General features: G+C 36.8%; 1 protein-coding gene across 1 annotated transcript in view; it reads left to right on the top strand.

Moving 5' to 3' along the window:
• The window catches only part of LOC145688181 (protein lifeguard 4-like), a 76,673-nt gene that overhangs the window by 42,164 nt on the left and 12,052 nt on the right, over window positions 1–22,457 (top strand). The window contains exons 3-5 of the mRNA XM_081762040.1: window positions 5,534–5,639; window positions 8,373–8,524; window positions 18,189–18,321. Of these exons, the coding sequence (XP_081618166.1) occupies window positions 5,534–5,639; window positions 8,373–8,524; window positions 18,189–18,321 (391 nt within the window). The remainder of the gene's footprint in view (window positions 1–5,533; window positions 5,640–8,372; window positions 8,525–18,188; window positions 18,322–22,457) is intronic.

The following is a 22,457-nucleotide window of genomic DNA, read 5'->3' as shown; positions in this document are numbered from 1 at the left end:
GTGTTTCCACTTGACCGTGACATCGCTAACCATGAACCGGGACACGTTTAGCTGTTGGGAAATCTCTGACCGTATATCCAAATTTATGGACACCTCCACTCATGCCCCTTTCGAATGCATGTAACTCGTTCTGTTGACTCATCGTGATTGACAACGCAAGTTTGATGCTCCAGCATTTCTGCCTTCACTTATATAGCGTCGGTGAGGTGTACTGACGTCATTCTGGGATCGTTTACGTGACGTGAAGGGGTGTCTGATGACTTTTGGCAACATGATGTATTTTTCTAGTGATATATATCGACCATCAGGTCAGGTCTCAGGATGATGTATACGTTAACTCCCATTATAAACCAAAAATCTCACATTTCATACTTCTTGTGTTAGTTACATCGCAAACCCTAATACCTCATAACCCATTTCAAGATCCTGCAGCTTCTGGAAGTATGAATAAATCTGTAATTATAAAATCTGAGTTAACAGTATGAATTCTGATTTGAAAATCGGGGAAAATTATTCCAAATATCCCTGGTCTGTATTTCTCTCTGCCAATTACTGGCGAATTTCCGTATAAACTTCATACAACGTAAAAACTACGCTGTCACGGATTTTCACTTTCGGTCATGTGCTTCCACATATACAGAGAGAGCTAAATCTACTTATAAAACAGTTTTAATAATCACTTTAATAACTCTTCTTACAAAAACATTCAGTTCACGTGGCAACACGTTGCAGCACCGCCTTTAATGGTGCCGTGAGAGATTTTTTGGATCAGCATTTCGATTAATGGATTTGTCGTCGTGGTACGACAGATCGAACATACCATTCATATGACCTTAACCCGTGCTACTTCTTCATGTGGGTATTGTCCAAGACGAGACGTTTTCCGTGTAACCACAAGATTTGGATAAGTTAAAACTGCTAATCGAACAATCATCCGAGAGATTGGATGCCAATCCTTGGTTTGTGTCATGATATTTGTAAATCAGTGCTGAAGAGATGTACCTTGTGCATTGAACATGGTGGGAGACAATTTGAACAATATTTGTAACTACAATAAAGATTTTCAAGTCACCTAGCTTCTTTTATTTCTTTGGATATTGGGGAAAGCACCTTTGTACCAGCCCTGTATATACAATGTATAAATCTGTACATGCGGAAGACTAGAATAAATCATGAGACTTATAAGTAATCATTAATGAAAGTTAAAGGCTAGAGTATTATTTGTGTTATGTAACATCTTCACGCTGGAACCGGGGGTATTGAGACCCGTATTTGAACCTGACAATCCTACAAATTACTAGACTCACGATAAAATAGATTATTGGGTTTGTGTGGAAGATAATTGCTCTGTCTTACGTGGTTGTTTAGTCTTGTAAATACCAGAAGAAATTTAAAGTATATCCCAATATTGTGTTTAATTTGGTCATTTTACACATAAATACTATAGTGTTCAATAATTATTTTAAATGCCACATCTATTGGACCCCTCTTCACACACACGTGCTCATTCTTTTAATTTCTTCAATAATATCCATGAAGAAACGTGTTGTACGGAGCAGTACATGCTCCTTCCACCACTAATTTCCTCACTGTTTTCTGCCGTAGTTTTTGTGTTACTTTGTTTACAGTACCAAATACGACAAACTATTAGAACCAATTTTCATGAAAAGAACAATGGGAATCATTGGTACCATCGTAATATTTGGCTGGTAGGATTAAAGGAAGCCTGTTAGGAGGAGCTAACGTGGAATTAGAATCTGTGATGACCTTCCAGTTGCGAAGCGAACTGATCTTAATCACTTGGCTATGACCTAATTTATATGTTTAGAAGTCCCTTTTCAAAGTCGAAGCTATTATATTGTATAACGTGAACTCCAAACTACATGAATCCCAGCAGGAAATCCATCTCGGTGTTTCTCAGCAAAGGTGGAATGCTAACCATTCAGCCACGTAGGAGCCTATGCTTGTGATGTTGCTTGCATTATCCGTTGACGAGTATGCGTTTCGGAGTTCATAAAATTCATTGCTTAGCCATTCTGTGAAATAAATTTAAACAAAATATGCCACCAACCTATATATATAAAACTAAGATCAACTTTGTCGGTTAAATCATTACTGCTAAACCATTTGAAATGAATTTTTGGATAAAGTTACTACTTGTCTCGCACTCGGTTTTTATCGTGTCACTTTGATTAAAATGCATAAAATGGTTAAAAAGAAAAAAGTCACTGATCCAGGATTTTCAAATATTCAGGTTCTGAAAAAAAAAAAAAAGAAAAAGTAGGGTAATTTCTATATTTTTGATATTATATCATCATGTTTGTACGGTTCGAAAATGAATTTTCAAACATCGCATGGGTTCAGCCGAGCTTTATTATGTCATGTTTTATTGTAATACTTTTCCTAAGGGACATTAAAACTTTTTGGTAAAAATAGAGTATCTCAAGTTAGAAAGACCAAACTTGGCATCTAACCTCCTCATTAAAAGTAACTGAACAAGTGTTTAAGCTTTTTCAAAATTTCCGATTCTAAAGGGGTAAGGGACAGTTTTTATAAATATTTTAATTTTTTTATGTCAACTTTTCACGAGAAAATGGATGAACCGTTTGAAATTAATTTTGAACATAGTTAGCATTTGACTCCAGCTGTGTTTGTATAAATGCGCTTTGAGTTCGAAAAAAATCGATTTAAGTGTGAAGGAATACATATCCTGAGGGAAAATAGAGGTTTCAAATATGCATTGAAATGTTACCCGTAAACCTGATTTTTGCCGTGCGAAGAACGGTATATCAGCTAGATCAGAATAAACGTAAACATAAAAGATGGTAAATGAAAAATATAATAAGACAGCAATTTTTGTATCTATTTTCCTGATATTTCTGCTTCTACAAAAGACAGACCCATTGCTTGTCAAAAATGAAACTGCCACAACTCAGCAGTAGGTTGACCGAGGCATGTAGGCTGGGAAGAATAGAGTTTTGTTCTTAAATAGCCGAAGGTTTTCTTGTCCGTGCTATATGCGTTTTTCTCTGCTCATCTTCTGTTGCTTACAATGGTTTGAAGTAGTCAGTATTCGTTATCAACCTTACTGATTAATGTGTTGCCACTAAACGGAAGTATCTACTACAATTAATTTAAGCAATTAAGAGTAAGTGTAAAACAATCAACTTATTTGCGTTGATGTGTATTCGTATAGAAAGTTGTAAATTGCAATATTTCATCCGTTATTCTTTTACTGACAAGCAGGAAGCAGACTTCGGTAAATGAGCTTCGGGGCCATCTTTCGCGAGATAGTAGTGCACATTTAGTGTTAATATTACAAACTGGCAGAGTGCAATAATCAGAGATAGCCTAGAAAAAGCGTCTTAATTTTTTTGACTCGCCGCAGATATGATATGACGCGTAAAGTTATCAAGTGACGGCGTTGAAGAGCGAGGAGCATCTATGACTCACGTGCAAAGGGTCTCGGGTTCGATTCCCGCTCAAGTCAGCTTTTCTTTTACCAATAAAGTAGCCATTTGTAACTACAAGTAAAATATTAATTCACCATATGTTTATAGTGCATAAAACAATAGAAATGTTCAAATCAGTTGTAAAACCTTTCAATGTTCCATATTAACTAGCAACAAAATGTAACCTATTCTGTAAATGTATTGATATCACGAGTTATATTATGGTTACCATAGTCATTGTGTAAAAAATGTTCTTGACGCTTCGTGTCTATATCTGTACACAGTGTGTGAATTACAAGGAGGATATCCCCTTTGGGAATACTGGATGTATGCTATAGCCAAAGGGATTTCCCCCTCATCCTCTGCAATTCGCGCACTGTTCAAAGATATAGACACGAAGCATCAAGATCATATTTTTACACAATGACTATGGTAACCATAATATAATTCATGATATCAATATATTTACGAAATAGGTTACATTTTGTTGCTAGTTAACATAGTACATTGAAAGGTTTTACAACTGATTTGAACATTTCATTGTAGTTACAAGTGGCTACTTTATTGGTAAAAGAAAAATAAGCTTGACTTGAGCGGGAATCGAACCCGAGACCCTTTGCACGTGAGTCATAGATGCTCCTCACTCTGCCACGTCGTCACTTGATAACTTTACGCGTCGTATCATATATGCGGCGAGTCGGAAACTTTTTTTAGGCTATTCTGGCTATTGCGCTCTCTCAGTTTGTAATATTAACACTTCAGATGTGCACTACTACCTCGCGAAATATGGCCCCGAAGTTCATTTTCCAAAGTCTGCTTTCTCCTTGTGAGATTTGCATGATGCCATACGGAAACACAGAAATTCATACTAATGAGTAAGAATCACTTTAAGCCTAATAAAAGACCTAAATGGTAGAAAGTTTTATTTTGTTCAACATTAAGAAAAAGTTTCAAGATTCCATTTTCTATACAGTACAAATGAACGAATAATAATGTAATCATTTGTATTTTGCTTATCCAATACACAATCCTTATAAGCTCAGTAGCATTTCTCCTTTATATAGTTATTACTCGTCGCATGAGAACTAGAGGAACGTAACTCCATTTTCGTAGGTTTACAGGCGAGAGGACAAAAATATTATTTTCATAGAAAGATGTGTTTTTAATAAGATGGTAATTGAGCTACATTACTACAGATGATCGACGACGAGAACAGATGGCGTTACGTTCCATTTACACCAAGTGGGCTTTCAAAATTATGTCAAAACATGAAGAAAACGAAAACAGCATTTTTTGGAGTTACGTTCCTCTGGTTCTCATGCGACGACATAACCTATCTCATCACAACTTTACATTTACACAAACCAAGATATTTCTCTTGTTCTTCGAAGTTGTCATAAACCAATACTTACAGAAAAATCAGTACACTCATTGAAATGTGTGTGCAGTAACCTAAAAAGTAAGCATGCAGAATTAATTTTTTAAACTGTTATGATAAATACAAAACATAGCAAGTCAGTTACTGCATGTGGAGAGTGGGTATTCTATTTACGACACGAATGTCAGGAAAAATGTTTCTTATATATTTATGTGTTATTTGCATTATTACATTTTTTCAACATACTGTAATATTCCGATTATTATTGTGCACATTCTAGGATGGTAGTTAATTTTCTCGACAAAAAGAGTGTTTTAGTGTTTGTAGTCGGACGTTTCTTCTGATTTTGATATAGATTGTTGTGGTTTATTCAGTAGATAGTGATAGAATATTGCCTGTTGTTAGAGGGTTGGAGATCTTCCGTAGATTTACATGATTAGCGTTATATTGTTAATACGTTGTCATTACGTAGACTAAATAAGTGAATTAAAGAATCATTATTTCTATCGTAGTAAGCATGCATGTTCCTGACAGGATTTAGTAAACTTGCAAGGCATGATCAGTAGAGATTCCGTTACTTTTAAATTAAGTTGCTTTATTATTATTATTATTATTATAAGCTTATAGTACACCTATCATTACCTTTAAACCATGTGCATGGCTAGCTAATAGCTTTTCTGAAAATTACAATTTATTTTTTCAGTGATTGGCTGTTGTCTGTTGCATTTCTGCTAACTGTAATCACTCTCATAGCACTCCATATAAAGAGAAGGGAAACACCTACAAACTTTATTCTTTTGGCAGTTTTTGTAAGTAATAAGCATATATTTTCGATTGTTCGTTTTGCCTCGGGTGTTGACCAGGGGGGTTTTACACTTTACATACAAAGAAATATCGGTTGACATTTAAGACAATTAGAGAGCAATATTGAATATTTTACGGGAAATCATGATTTCTAGTCACTATTAACAAATAACATTTTAAATTTCTGATTTCCCATTACGTATGTAAGCAGAAGATGCAAATCAATAGTACTGTAATTGATTTTGTGGTTCCTTAGTGATCCAGTAAAATATTTCGAATTTTACTTTTCAGTGTGATCTCTTTAGACAAGTAATTTATTCGAAACGCAGAATGCCTGTTTGGGCTAAAGTTTATTTGTTTATCTTCAACTTTTATTTAGTAAAAAATCTTGGACACTTTAATACACGAAGCGTAATCTAGCCTTAGGCTATATAAGTTAACTTCCGCTCAGGCTGTAGACTGAGACAGACATTCATAAGTGCAAATATTACTATACTAGAAAGTTTAAGAAAACGTAATTGTCTTGAAAGAACTTACCCACAATGATTGCTTAGCATGTATCGCAGCGTAGTTCACGGCACTCTGCCGAGTTGTGTGCAGTTAGTAAATCAGGAAATACGACTTACAGACGACAGTAATAATCTGAATAGTAGAATGATCATGTAGAACTTACGGATGAGTTGAGAAACATGCAGTAGTAATAACACCACAAGCTAAATTTCAAGAAATCTTTTAGTTTTACATCTCACGGATGTGCCAGGTAGGCTAAAGGAGACGGTGATGACGAGAAATGCATGAAATGGTGGAGTGAGAAAAGTGGGATGAAATGGGAGAACCCCGAGAAAATTCACGCAGACGGTGTGTGTTAAATTTCAAGAGAAGTGGTTTTCAAAGGAATTGGAATTAGTAATAAGAATGTAGTATCAAGTGACATCTTTGTATTATTAAAATAAAGAAGAGTTTCAAGTTATTGAAAGCAAGTGTTTTTTTCATCAAAAAATGTTCTACAAATTAACTGAAAAATAATTTCTCTTATGTTTAATTTTCGTTTTTGCAATTTCTGTAATTTTACCATGTTAAAACGAGTGCATTATAGAAGTGATTGGTTTTGGTTTTACTATTTATTTGTTCCTTTTCGTCCTTCTCAACCCAGCTCGTAGTTTGTATGTTTTATTTCAATGTCTTATTACCTTCTCCATCAAAAGAAAGGTTTCTCCTTTGTTACAAATCCGTATTAACATTTTCTTGCATGTAGGTGAGTCAAGAAGTGTAAACCATATTTTATTTACATAAGTAAGAATTTTTTAAAAACTTCTAAATTGATTAAATATAATACTATTACTTTCGGAGATGTTGGTATGATGCAGATGCTAGCATCTTGTAGGTGATTTAATCTATATTATAAAATTAAAAGTGACAATTTTTGTGACTCTTAATCTCTTGAACCGCCCGACCGATCTCGATTAAATTTTTGACGTAGATGCGGTTCTGGCCTGGAAGTGTTTTTAGCTATTCACTTTGACAGTAGAACTTAGGGGAAGGGGTGATAGAAAAAATAAATAAAACTGAATAACTATTGAACCACCAGACCGATCTCAATCAAATTTTCAACATAGATGAGGTTCGGGACTGGAAAGTTTATTGTAATTTCACCTTGACGGTAGAACCTAGCGGAAAGGGAGGGGAGGAGGTGATATATATATGAAAATAAACAAAACTTTATAACTCTTGAACCACGCAACCGATCTCGAACAAATTTTTAACATAGATGAAATTCGGACCTGGGATGATTTTCGGGCCTGGAAACTTTTATATATATATATATATTTCACTTTGACGGCAGAACCTAGGGAAGGGGTAGATTTATATATAAAAATAAATAAAACTTAACTCTTGAATCATCACACCGATTTCGATCAAATTTTCAACATTGATGACGTTCAGGCCTGGGATAATTTTTATTATTTAACTTTGAGGATTCAACATAGAGGAGGAGGGAGATATATGGAAAAATAAAGATAAAAGTGACTGTCTTTAGGACTCCATCACTCTTGAACCACCAGACCGATCTCGACCAAATTTTCAACATAGATGAGGTTCGAGCCTGAGATGTTTTTTTATTATTTCACTTTGATGGTAGAACTTAGAAGAGGGGGATCGGAGTAGGAGACATATAAAAATAGATAAAACTTAATAACTCTTGAACCACCGGACCAATCCTGAACCTGAGATAGTTTTTGTCATATCACTTTGAGGTGTAACTAAGGGACGGGGAGAGACATTTGGGAATGATGGAAAATTACCGATGTTAGTGTCGAATCTATATGTTTTTTGTCGCTGAGATGAACAGTGACACTTCTGATGCCGTTTAAATCCAAATTCAGTCCCGCAACTTATTGGAGGACGAGGGGATATATACGAGATGATCGAAATGACCAATATCAGTGTAGAATTGATAGATTTCGGGGTCGCTGAGATGAACAATGACACTTCCGATGTCGTACCCCGCAATATAGGAAGGGGAGAGGGATATATAAAAGTCATCGAAAATGACTGATATCAAAGAGCACTTTAGTAATAATAAAAAGTGACTGACTAATGGAACATGTTACTATTTTTAATTAATTTAAACCCAGCGAAGCGGGTAATTGCTGCTAGTTGTTTATATAATTGGAATTGTGCTTATCATAATACAGCTTGTATATGATTTACATATTGCTTTCCGTCTTTACTTTCAGACCGTTGTGCAGGCATATACGGTAGCAGTAATAACAACATTCTATGATCTAGTTGTAGTATTGGAGGCGTTTCTTTTGACTGCTGCTGTAGCAGGCGGACTGACAGCGTTCACTTTCCAGGCAAAAAAAGATTTTTCCTTCCTAGGCGTTGGGTATGTATTTAAATTCAAGATAAATAGTATTAAAAGTGTTACCCGAATTATATCAGGTAAGTTTTACTCAGAAAAGTAGGGCTTTACTTTGCTAATCAACGTGGAAAGTATTGGATTGATTCATTAATTTTTGCCATTTGGAACCAATGGATATATTTCTTTTTGGGGGTTTGAATTGGGTTTCCCAATTTCAGAAAGTTTGTCTTGTTCAATATACAAAATATTCGTGAAATCAAGTTTTTTTACCGTCTTGAATTCTACACCTGAAAATAAGCAAAATTCGTTTTGTAAAATGTAAAATAAATACCTGAACACATTAAGTGGGATAAATTCGTTGAAATGAGGTATTAACAAATCATAAACAATGAAAAAAATCCAAAAACGTGGACAAGAGACGTTTTGGAAATGGGGGACTCAACCAATAAGACAATGGATCACTGATATATTCTTCTGCATTGTTTACACTCTGTTTCCAACGTTCAGGCAATTGTTGGATCCCTTTACGAAATACTTGGTGGCTTGAATGCAGAGAAGTCATCAATGAAATTTTCCATCTGCTTATCGTTTTCGAAGGATATGGCACGGAATGAATTTAATAGGAACCAGAAAAAATGGTGGTCTGTAGGAGCCACATCTGGGGAATACACTGGGTAAGGAAGAACCTCCCATTGAAGCTGCTAAATGACAACGGTTGTCATTATGTGCCACATGTAGTCTAATGTTACCTATGTGATCATAATATCATGTCATGTTTATTTGGCCTTTTTTCTTAAAATGCTGCATGAACACGTCGGATTTGATCACAGTATATAGCAGCAGTGATGGTATGATTACGGAGTGGGTGTTCACTGTAGATAATCCCTTCCATGTTCCACCGGACACACAACATTGTCTTCTTGGAATGCAAATTCTGTTTCGGACGCGGTGTTGCCTTTTTGTTTGGGCTGATCCATTGCTTCATCTGCTTAAAGTTTACGTACAGGTATCATTTCTCATCTCCGGTAACAATACGTAAGAGACAGGGTTGATGTTTCTAATAGGATTCAGGATGATGAAGAAGCAAAGAACCTTTTACAGTAACCCGTTTGTTCTTGTTGTCTGTATTGAGTGAAAAATGTTACACCTTTCCCATACATTGAAGGTGTCACACAACAGTTGCCTGTCCACTCCCTCTCTCTGTGGCCAATATTCGGGTGCTTTGGCATGAACCATGATGGATAAAGTCGTTCAAATGGTCCTCATGAAAATGAAGTGGGTGGCTAGAACGTGGGGCATTGTTTAGGACAAAATTTCCATTTTGGAACTTTTAAAGCCATTTCTGGTGATCCTTATAGCAATAGCATCCTGTCCATACCTACAGTGATTTGTGCGAATGCCTCTGCAGAACTAGAAGTTTTGTTGAACTCGCACAAGGAAACAAATCAGAAATGATTCTTCTTTCATATTTCAGCCGCTGAAAGCAAAAATTGATTAGCTCAGCAAAACCACAAATAGTTGTTAATAACATAGCTACAATCTGGTATATTCCACAGCACTGCTGTGATCACTGGCGTCTAGTAAAAACTGAAGTCCTAAAAATAAACGGCACGAATGAATGAATCAACTCAATACTTACTTTATTAAGGAGTCTTCTATGCTTTATGAAGGACTTGACTTTTTCTGTTAATTTTTGTAGTTAGTAACTGGTACTGGTAGTACTATGCTTCGTAGAAGCGAATAAATTATTTTTATTTTATTTAAGTTGTGGGTTTCCAAAATCTTATCCATGACCGGTTTTATCACCAGTCAGTAAGAGTAACTCTTAACCCGTGCAAGTGCACCTTTTGGTTTCTTGTTTTTATATGTTATGACTAAATTAATTTATTCGTTTGATAGTTTTTAAGTATAAAATTAACTAGATCTGATAGTAGTATTAAAAGGGTTGAATATTTATGTACATTTATTTAATTGTATTATTGGCGTATAATATGTGCTGATATTTCATGGTTTATTGTAATGAAAAAATCTTTGAGTATAGTTACCTGCCCAAAGCAGAAAGATTGGGACCTGTTCCAACGCTAACTTACTTCTCTGTAAAAGTATCCAGAGTCTAAAAGAGGCTCTAGGTTAAATCTTAGAAACAGAAATTCATTTGAATTACGTTGTTTTAGCTTGATGGAATTCCTGCTGCAGGAATGATGTTGCTGAACGCATGTTTCAAGTATGTTTTAAAAAAGAACCGTTGATAGTATTTATTTTGACAGTTCGTATCTCCGCAAGCGAGACAAAGTGGGACTTATTTTTAATTGCTATGAGAGGCGATTCAGTTTAGTTTTTGAGTGAGTACCAAAAGTTCTTCTAATTTTGTTGCCAGATTCTATAGAGAGAATCAGCGGGAACCTAAGAATGATGGATTCAACTCCCGGTTAGTAATCCAGCTTGCATTCTGAATGAGAAGAAGGCCATTGTTCTAGTGTTGAGTCATACTGCGATCTCTGTACGAAGATATTAGTGTGTGTGAAGTGTTTGAACTGTTTCTATTCATCCGTCGTAGTGTACGAAGAAACACCTTGAATGGTAGGCATACATTTCTCGATAGAGAATTTACTTTTCATCTATTTCAACCTTTTCCATTTAATAACTTCTTTAGCTACTAACCCTTTAATTTTAGTCTTATGAAAGGGTAGAGCGAGGCAGTAGGGCTGAGATCAAGAAAAATGTCTTCCCTTTGTAATTTAACGAGCTTGAACAGAGTAGAAAAATGCAGTAGCGGGGTCTCCAGTGATCCATAGGTGTACATTTTGGAGAAATAAGATTTTTGGTTGAGTGCCAGGGAAAAGTGCTTTAGAAGAACACTACACTGAGTGGGCATATTGTGCTCTGTCTTATTTTGACCAAGGATTGCTTACGATTCTACAGGATGAGTCAATTTGACTCTAACACCCCTTATAAAATGAAAGCAAGTGTAGATAGCCGGAATTAGTAATTGTAGGGACACGTTAGTCTGAGAGAGAACCTTTATGGTGGGTGTCAGGTCAATGGCCGCCATCTTGCTGTCCGTAATTTTGAATCTGGACCCTATCCCTGGTCACCAAATATAGGAATCTTTTGTTCCTAGGCGATGAGATACTTGACCACTTAATTTCTTTAGAGCCTGGCCGCCAAGTATAGCAATTTTTATTCCTTTGCTCATGGGTTGTTTGCCCACTAGATTTGGTTCATATCCGGGCAGTAGTTACCAAGAGGAAAGTACCACATGCAAGGGGAGTGGAGTCTGTCCCTGGTTGAATCCGGTCACCAATGATAGCGATCTTTATCCCTTAGACCATGGGCTATTTGCCTTCAGAATTCCGGCCAGTCGTTACCGAGAAATAAAGTACAATATATATATATATATATATATATATATATATATATATATATATATATATATATATATACATATGTTGAGTGAAGCTATAATCCCCATATGCTTACGCCATGAGCTAATAATCAGGTAAAATTTAAAAAGAGAAACTTGAGAGAACATTTTAGTCGCACGAATACGGTCATTAAAATCAGAGTTATCTCACAAGACCTGAGTAATATTACTAATAGTTCTAATTGTTCTTTGAGGTTTGATTAATTTGATCTTTCTTCAAGAATGTGTTGAATACTCAGTGGGACGATATAATCTTGACAAAAGACTGATTACACCACTCAGTAAATAGGAATATGTAAGATAAAAGTGCCCGATAGGCAAGCGCGTATCACTTCAACCCAGCCACTAGTGCGTGACGACGTCTGCCACTTGTTCAAAATAGGTTTAATAAAATGAAGCTTATTTATTTTGGTCTGGTTCCAATCCCGTTACTAGTGAGAGCGTTTTCGGTGAAAAATAGCCACAGAGAGCGGAACCCGCGAGAATGTGATTCAGTGCTACACTTGTCAATGCAGCATACTTGATGTCTGTGTCCGCGCGCTTATTTCCCGGAATCCCGACATGTCCCTGCACACAGGAGACAACACTGTCCTGTGGCTCTGGTTTATGGCATTTCTCAAGAAAAATTTCCAAATAGTTTGACATTGCCTTGTAGGGGAGGGGGAGAATTTCCCTGTAGAAATCACAATGAAAGTCTGCGCCATGTGGGCACAAAGATTCCAGTCGGTGAGTTACTTTAAAATTCCTAACCAAGTTGTAAGAAGACTTCTCTACGTGTAAGAATAGTAGCTAAAATGCCCTTTCTTCACACAAGAATAAGTTTATGGAGAGTATTTGAACCCCCTCCACTCTTAGGATATGCATGAAAAATGAATTATGACTTAAACGGAATCGGGAGTGTCATTATTGATATCAGGAACCCCTACAACTATGGATTGGACATAATATTGGCCGTTTTCGATCATTTCTACGTGTCACCCCTTTCCACCTCCATCCTCAACCTCATACCGATTGGGGCTGAACTTGGACTCAAACGTCAACTGGAGTGTCACTATTCATATCTGCGACCCCGAAAACTATAGATTTGATACTAATATCAGTCATTTTCGATTATTTTTAAATCCCACCCCTTCAAACCTCTTCCTCTAGGGAAGCTAGAGTCGTGTTGTCCCTACTGGAGACTGGACTTGTTTTTACACGGCATTGATTGTGTGTCTATTCATCTCAGGGATGGCGGAAGCTATTGATTCCACTTTAAAATTTTTCCATAAATTCCGCTATTTTTTGGGAGCCATCTTGAGTTCTTGAACACTTCCAGTGTCAAAATCAGAATTTTATGTAACAGCAATGAGACCCTTGTCCCTGGAATATGGGAAATGATACTTCACAATCTAATATGCAATACTTTTTTTTATGATCTAATTTGCTCACTATCTTGGCTTTTATAGTGGTTTGAGCTACGTCAGGTGGTCGGATTGTAATTCCGAGGTCACAAATGGAATTAGTGAGCCCAAAAACCTAGGAAATGATATATCACATCGCAATATTCGTAGCTATTTCCAAAAACAAATTTATACAGCCGCCATTTTGGCTGTAGTCCGGCCCTAAGGAAGCGAAATTCGACTTGGAAAGATCCATATTCATATTCATTATTCCTAAAAGTACACGTTGCACAAATGTCGCACAAAATGCCGTTAAAAATGTTTTAGAGAGCGCTTTTCTTAAATGTTCTTCAGTATACCACTCGCTTCCAAACTTTCGCTACTGTAACTTCTTAACCGTTTGTCTTAAAAAAAAAAAAAAAAAAAAAAAAAAAAAAGTTACTAAACCTTTCTTGTACCTTAATGCAAGCTCTTTCAAGTGGTGTATTGAAACATCACAATATCATGATTGTTAATGGAGATATGATTGTTTAAATGGACCAATGTCTTTCGACACCGCGACCATTTTAATGACAACACGACAGGAGTTCTTGAGCTTTGATCAAGTGTCTCTCGGCAGCTTTTCATTCCTTGATGTATACATAACAACTGCAAAATGACACAATGATGTCCAGAAGTAAAATATTTTGGTGATATTTGCATTAACTTCCACCTACAGACCTTCAGTGATCACAAAAAAGTGACCATTATCACTGAGATATGGATGTGCTATCCATGTAGAGGGAAACACTACACAGAAGTAGGTCAATGCGTAGATATAAATGGATCTAGTAAAAAAAATGTGTATGATTCACTGTGCTACAGATTTTAATTTTATTTATTTATTTTATTTTTCTCTCTTTCCTAAACAGAAGTAGGCATACCGTATAGGTTTTGACCTTTTGATTACGAACCTTACAGATATAGTTCTCAGGCTTTAAAAAAATGTTAAGATTTGGAAGGAAACCTGTAACACAGAACTGCTGATTAGTTGTCAAAGCCTAGTTATTTCAATACCTCATAGTGACTGCTGACGCTGTCAATTGAAGAAGCACCATATTTGAAAAGATTAACGGTTGAGATAAACCTTATTTCGTGAGCCAGTTATCACCCACTTATTATCTATAAGTTTGTTTGTTGGTTGATTCGGAGTTCAGCATCCTGTTGAGCACCAAGGCTAGATGAAACGTGTACCTACAGATTAACGTGGAATCCAAACCACATGAGCTTCCATCAGGAATTATTAATCAGTTCATCTTCAGCCATATCATTGGAATCGACTGGATTTCTCTAAGAGTCGTTAAGTCGTTAAGACGACAACTTATGTGCTGGCTTAATTTGATGCCAGCAATATATGACGCATGACCATGAAGTGTCTGAATTGCCACAAGATTTCTGAGAAGTGGCGGCAACAGAGGTCAACGGAACAGGAAACGTGATTGAACTGCTCTCTCTTAAGCGACACTTAGAATCGTCAGTGCAAATTTTCTCGACAACCATAAGCACTTTTTTCATTTGTCCCGTTGAAAGGCTGGGGAGTCCATAGTCCAAGCAGAATGACCACTTTACAGTTAACACAATAGAGCTTGTTCACTGTACAGAGCTACGCACCACGATTCCTCTGGCTACAGTTCGCACAAACAGCAGGTTTTCCACTAAACTACCATTCCAATAGATAAAACAAATAGCCCGCACAATACAAGGAGGAATAAACGATAAACAAAGAAGGAACCTGAAGTTCAAAATAAATAAGATAAACCTTTCTCACGAACACAAATAAATATTAAGTAAAAATAGTTCTTTTTTATATACTTTTTAACTTTCTATACTTTTTTGGTTTATTATTATTATTATTATTATTATTATTATTTGTATTCGATAAGAAGGGAAGAAGAATAGAACTTTGAGATAAGAAGGTGTTTGCCAGTATTGGCCGGCGCCTACCAGACGTTGAATGCACCTGACCTATTAGTATTTCCATAAGTAATCGAGAAAAACACTTAATTCAATTCCAAATAATTATATAACGTATTCTATGCATGTTAATGAGTAAGAAAGCAACACTGAATTGTCGAGATATTCGAAGTACGATTCTCACACATATAGTTCAGAAAATGAATACCGCCTTTGTTAGTCACGAAAATCTTTTCACTGTGAAACAACATTTCGCATATGTGTATTGGTGAACGATGAAAGGTTCTTTTGTTCTTACTCATGAGAAAAAGTCAAGTTGTTAGCTGTTCCCATCGAAGAAAAGAAATAATTTCGTTGCAAAAATGAGCCAGTTGAGAATGCTCCAAGAGCATTGCTAGAACGAACTTAAAAAGAATGGAGAGGTGGAGCGGGAAGGATAACTGTCATTGTTCCTAGATGTAAAACTAAATCTTTTATCCGTATCTTATCTTTTTCGCAAAAATTAGAAAAAAATATCATCTTTCTATGACTTACAGTTCTCGAGATATGTCTGCTTAAATATTTAAAAATTCGAACTTTTTTGGCCAATATCTGGGGAACGGTGGCCAGTTGGCTAGTAGGCAGTTAATCAGTGGCCACCGGTTACTATTTGGTACCAAATGTTCACCATCGTCTTAGGTATTGATCAACACTAATATGATCTCTGTGCGACTTACGGTTTCCGAGATTTGGCTCCATAAATCTCCCGAAATCGGAACTATCTTTTGGCCAATATCACGGGAACGGTAAGTCATAGAGAGATGGTATTGGTGTTAGTCAATCCCTAATAGAATGATAAACATTTTCGTACCGATATTAATTGATGACCACTGGCCAAACCAGTGGCCAGTTGGACAGTGGCAACGGGTTACTATTTGGTACCGAAATATTTACCACCCTCTTAGGTATTGATCAACATCAATATCATCTCTCTACAACTTAAGGTTCCCGAGCTATGTCTCCTTAAATCTTTAGATATCGGCTACTTTTTGGCCAATTTCTCAAGAACGGTAAGAGTGACGCGAAAAATTGAATAACTTTCTCTGAGAGTTTTTGATGCTCTATGGAATGCAGGGTTCAAAATTGAAAAAAGTGGCAAATAACAGACAGACAGACATAGAGAATTAAGTAACGAACTTTTTAAGTTCGTTGAATATAAATCGAAGAATGGTTTCTATCTTTCACGAATATACAGAGCGTCCAAAAAATACTTATATAACCCGGTAACGGTTATAACATCTCACATATCTGGCGATGAATTTCCACTGCCGCCACGTGCCTTGCTGTCAAAAATCAAATCACAAACCGTATTTCACACTTGGCAGGATACTCAGTTTGATGCAACATTTCAATTGCCCACACTGAACTATACCCACTGACACTACGATTGCAACTGATGCCACTTCATGCCCAAAGTATGCTGTGGGACAGCATACGTGCGCATTTCGACAGAAACAACGAACATAGCCAATAGCTCCAGTGAAAACCTCGGTTGAAGATTGGCTGCAGTCACAGGCGGGTAATTTCTACGACGTGGGTATACAAGAGATTGTTAAACGCTATGATAAATGTTTAAACAAACATGGTAGTTCTGTAGAAAAATAGCTTAATGTGTATAGAGGAAATAAAGAGAAACGTATGGCACTAATTTGTTTTCTGTTGACAACCGGACCTTACTTAAAAAAATAGGTCTCGCACATATTAGGGAAAATTTCAAAAATGTTGTGGAAAACGAGGAAAAGTCAGGGAATTCTTCTTCATAATTTTTGTGCAACCCAGATTATATTCCCAGTGCGAACACGTGTAGTTTTCATTCCTCGTCAAATGTAGTTTCCATTTCGTGTAGCGTTTAAGTAGATATTGTGGCACAAAAGTAGGTATACAGCTCTGCATTGATCAAGTATAACATTCTAGCTTAGAGGTTTATTTGCTTCGGATGTTCCGAGCTTAAGATGTAAGTGAAAGGACATTAAAAACAAATAATAAAGAAACTAAGTCTACCTGATGGATAACAATAAGAAATGATATAAAAAGCAATGAGTTGATCAGTACAGGACTGTATACCTACTTTTGGGCCACTCTGTATTTTTTCTTTCAATTTCTTAGTGGTTCTAATAAAGAAAATATCCTTGATATCCATAATACAACTGCTTCATAAAATTTATTTTTCGTTGAAAAATGAACGGGCCTGACTGTAATGAATTCCATCGTACTACTCCGAGTGATCCTTTTAAATATGATGAAAATTGAGAAATGAAACACAAATGCGAAAATATTAAATATCTAGGGTACTTCATATATTACATATGGTAGTTAGTATGGGAGAGAGATCAGTTAAACTACAATACCTACTTCTGTGCTAAGACAAGAAAACTACAAGGCGTTATTTTTCAGTACATTACTTCTTTTTTAATTAAATGTAGAATTGATTATAAATACAGTCGATATTAATATTTCTTTTGTCTCAGTTAAACCAATATTAAAATATTTCCTTAAAATGTTAGACATTTTTATAGATTTGCTGCCTTATACGCGACTAAATCAAATTTTGTTTCAAATAATGTCTTTATCCTTTTTAAGAGAGGCAAATTTTGTTCGGTTGCTGTCGAAGTGTATAGGAGAAATATATATCTATACAATGTAAGAGAAGCCCTAACCAGTTTTAGGGTTTAGCTTTATAAGGGATATCGATGTGCATCACAACTATTGTTCTTGTATGCATCGAAACAGTGTACCAAATGTGGATACTTAGGCAGGTTGAACCTTAAACTATAAACTGTAATGAGTTTTGTGAAGTATAATAAAATCAGTGCACAAACTGAGTTGCTATTTCGATTTCAGATAGTTAAGAAAAAAATTAAATTTCTTATAATCTTTTGTTTTATTTCAGATTGTTCGCTGGGTTATGGATTTTGCTCCTAGGGTCAATTTTACAGTTGCTAATTAGCAATACGTTACTAGAAGTTGGCTTATCTATTGGTGGAGCTTTGCTGTTCTCTCTTTTTATCGTTTATGATACGCAGGTAATTTGTAAAGATTACTTTGGTATAAATTCCACGGGATTATCTAGGAACTCAACTTTGCTTTGCTAGTGATGTGTAGCCTTCCAGGTATTTTATAGAATTAAGGCACAGGTTCTGGAAGGATGATAGCAACTACTAATATCCATTTTGAGACTATGAACTGAAAAATCTTATGGAGAATTTAGTTGCACTATTTTTGAAAACCATGTTTACAATATTGGAAAAAGTTTTATGTTCCGAATAATACTGTGTATTTCTTTCGGAAAAGTATTCTAAACAATGTGGAGGGTGAAAAATTTCGATCTAGAATTTTAAGTGAATTTATAAACAAAAGAAATACTGAAGTAGTGATTGATTTGATTGCTATTAATTTCTCGTTCGTTATAATTTGTTACACATCACTCTCATGTGTCAAAATATTTAATGTGAGATACAAAAGAAATAAATATACAGTGGTAATACAGATAATCTCCCCGATTATAAACCTGAACAAATCTCGCTTAACAACACTCAAACATTGGAAAGTGGTATCAATGGAGACAGAAATTCAAAAATTTTCAGTAGCTGGTAAAACTGTCCTGTAGTTATCGTTTTTGCACCTAGAGCGATAGGAGAGAAAAAATGGCTGCCAGTGAAGACAGGGAGGCGTTTTGTGTGCTGTATTTTCACATCTGCCAGTCCGTTATCATTGTACAGTCTGCAGCAAAAAACCTGCAACATAAGCATGTAAGTTTATTGTCAAACTACGCCTAACAGCTCAGGGAATCAGCATAACGTCTAAGTGGCACGAGCCACGCCAGGAGAAACCTCGGCGTCCTCCTCTGCACATTTATTTTGGAGCAAAAGACTTTGTCTTTTCACAATAAACTTACATGCTCATGTTACAGGGTTTTTTGCGGATTGTACAACGTAATTTTAGAAAGAAATTTTGTGAAGATTGATCCAGTACACATAGTATTCGTAAGTAGTATTCTGAATTTAAAGCAAATGGATTCATCTGCAAGCGAAAACCGACCGGCTGCCCACCAGTAAGCAAGGCAGCTGTGGAGCATGTGAAAGACTTTTGTAAGACCACATAACCTCAGCCAATATAGGATTAGATATCCTGCAACCAATTGTATATAAGATTTTACAAAAACGTTTGCCATTCCATCCTTACCGTTTACAATTGGTGTAGGTTCTAAAGTCGCACAATAAAGCCAAGAGACAATCTTTCTGTGAGGATGATAAACATTTGCCTTTGGCTTCATATTCCCTAGATCTTACACCCTGTGACTTTTCTCTCTGGGGTTACGTCAAACAACACGTGTGTCGGCTACTTGTACTACCATCCAGGCCATCACATTACAAAAGCCATTTCATTAGTGGATCGTCCAACGTTACATCATGTATGGCAAGAAATATACTACAAATGCACAAGAAATGTGGTCCCATGTCAAAAGGAACTCACATTGATCACATGTGATGTGAACTAAATGTAAAACGAAACTTTTTGAGTGTTCGTTTCCATTGATACCACTTTCACATAATTGAGTGTTGTTATGCGAGATTTATAACCGAGGAGATCATTTGTCATAACACTGTATTTTTGAAGCTCCAATCCCCGGTGACGTGACCCCTCTCATGGCTAAAGTGTACATATTCTCTATTTACTTTGCAGTCCTCTTCATTTGTCTAGTGGCCAGCATGTGTGCCTTTGGTGCCTGAGAGCCGGTGGGAGAGCATCGAACTCGTTAAAATGATTCAGATCCCATTTACACTATATGTTTCATTCTAAATACCTTCGCTGCTGCCAGAGGTCGGAAATACAAATGAATATGTATTTACTTTTATATTAGATACTACTGTAGGACAATTCCATTAAATATCAATTTTGTGTATCTTCTTGCAAACGGACGTTGTGTATCTGGAATGCCCGTGATGCGATTTGCGATAGTGAAGAATCGAGTAACTGGAAATTTGTATTTAGTTGAATTCAACATAAGCTTTACACCAATTTGCACTGGTATAAATAATACAATTTAATAACAGTAATGCTAAGTTTTATATATATATGTATACTAGCTGAATATACCCATTCCTCGCATGGGGGCAATATTTGGAAGTCAACGCCTGTGGAAGTATTACCATTCATTTCGGCGACCTCGAAAACCAAGGATTAGACACTAATATCGGTCATTTTAGATTACTTTTACATGTCTCAGTATTCCTTCTCCCCCTGACTCCCGGCCCGCATTCAATTGTAGCTGAATTTGCAAGTCGTCGCAAATGGAAGTGTCACCATTGATCTCAGCGACCGCGAAAACTATGGATTTGACACTAACATCTGTCATTTTGGATTATTTTTGCATGTTTCGGTATTAACCCCCCCCACACACACACACACACACACTGACTCCAGACCCGCATACAATGGTAGCTGAACTTGCAAGTCATCCGTAATGGAAATGTAACCATTGATGTCAGCGACCGCGAAAACTATAAATTCGACACTGATATAGGTAATTTTCTACTATTACATGTCCCGGTAAACGTTCCCCTGAGACTCCCTGGTTCGAATTTTGTCAAGAATACTTCATTTTTGTCTGGGGCCTGAACCAAGGTATCCCTGACCCAAATTTCGTAAGTCTCGGTCAATTTGCCTGGTTCCCAAGCCGGTTCCTAAAAACGACCCCCTCTGAGACCCCCTGGTTCAAAATTAAAATAAAAAAAAAACGCTTCGTCTTGATCTGAAGCCTGGACCGAGGTATCCGTGACCAAATTTTGGTAACTCGCGGTCCACTCGTCTGCTTCCCAGGCCGCACACAGACAGACAGACAAACGCATAAACAAACTCTTTATTTTATTGATATTATTAATTATATATATTAATACTAGCTGAATATACCCATTCTTCGCATGTGGGAAGTATTTGGAAGTCAACACCTGTGGAAGTATTACCATTCATTTCGGCGACAGCGAAAACTATGGATCTGACACTAATATCGATCATTTTGGATTACTTTTACGTGTCTCGGTATCTCCCCCCCCCCCCCGCTGACTCCCGGCCCGCATTCAATGGTAGCTGAATTTGCAAGTCATCTTTAATGAAAGTGTCACCATTAATGAAAGTAACCGCGTAAACTATGGAATTGACACTAATATCGGTCATTTTGGATTATTTTTACATGTCTCGGTATTCCCCCCGCTGACTCTTGGCCCGTATCCAATTGTAGCTGAATTTGCAAATCATCGCTAATGGAAGTGTCACCATTGATCTCAGCGACCGCGAAAACTATGGAATTGACACTAATATCGGTCATTTTGGATTACTTTTACATGGCTCGGTACCCCCCCCCCCCCTCGCTGACTCCCGGCCCGCATGCAATTGTAGCTGAATTTGCAAGTCATCGCTAATGAAAGTGTCACAATTGATCTCTGCGACCGCGAAAACGATGGATTTGATACTAATATCGGTCATTTTGGATTACTTTTACATGTCTCGGTATTTCCCCGCTGACTTCCGGCCCGCATACAATGGTACCTGAATTTGCAAATCATCGCTAATGGAAGTGTCACCATTGATACAAGCGACCGCGATAATTATGGATTTGACAATATCGGTCATTTTGGATTACTTTTACATGTCTCGGTATCTCCCCCCCACCCCGCGGTGATGCCAGCCCGAATAGGGTGAATTTGGAAGTTAATGCGATCAGAGTTTCATTATTGATTTCAGCGACCGCGAAAACTATGAATTCGACACTAATATCGGGCATATTGTACCACTTTTACATGTCCCGGTAAACCTTGGTTAGAATTTGGAAAAACTCTTCGTCTTGGCCTGGGGCCTGGACCAAGGTACCCGTGACCAAAACTTTGTAACTCTCAGCCCAGATCCCAGGCCGGTCCCGTAAGCCCTCCTCCCTGAGACCCCCGTGGTTCGAAATTTGAAAAAAAAAAACGCTTCGTCTTGATCTGGAGCCTGGGCTAAGGTACCCCTGACCAAAATTTGGTAACTCTCGGTTCACTCGTCTGGTCCCCGGCCGCACACAGACAGACAAACACACAAACAAATTCTTTATTTTATTTATATTATATATATATATATATATATATATATATATATATATATATGTAGTACGAAACTTCAAATT

This window comes from Thermobia domestica, chromosome 6 (genome assembly GCF_964235325.1).
Source record: "Thermobia domestica chromosome 6, izTheDome1.hap1.1, whole genome shotgun sequence".
In the NCBI taxonomy this organism is placed as follows: domain Eukaryota; kingdom Metazoa; phylum Arthropoda; class Insecta; order Zygentoma; family Lepismatidae; genus Thermobia; species Thermobia domestica.
This window is presented reverse-complemented; position numbering and strand designations above follow the sequence as displayed.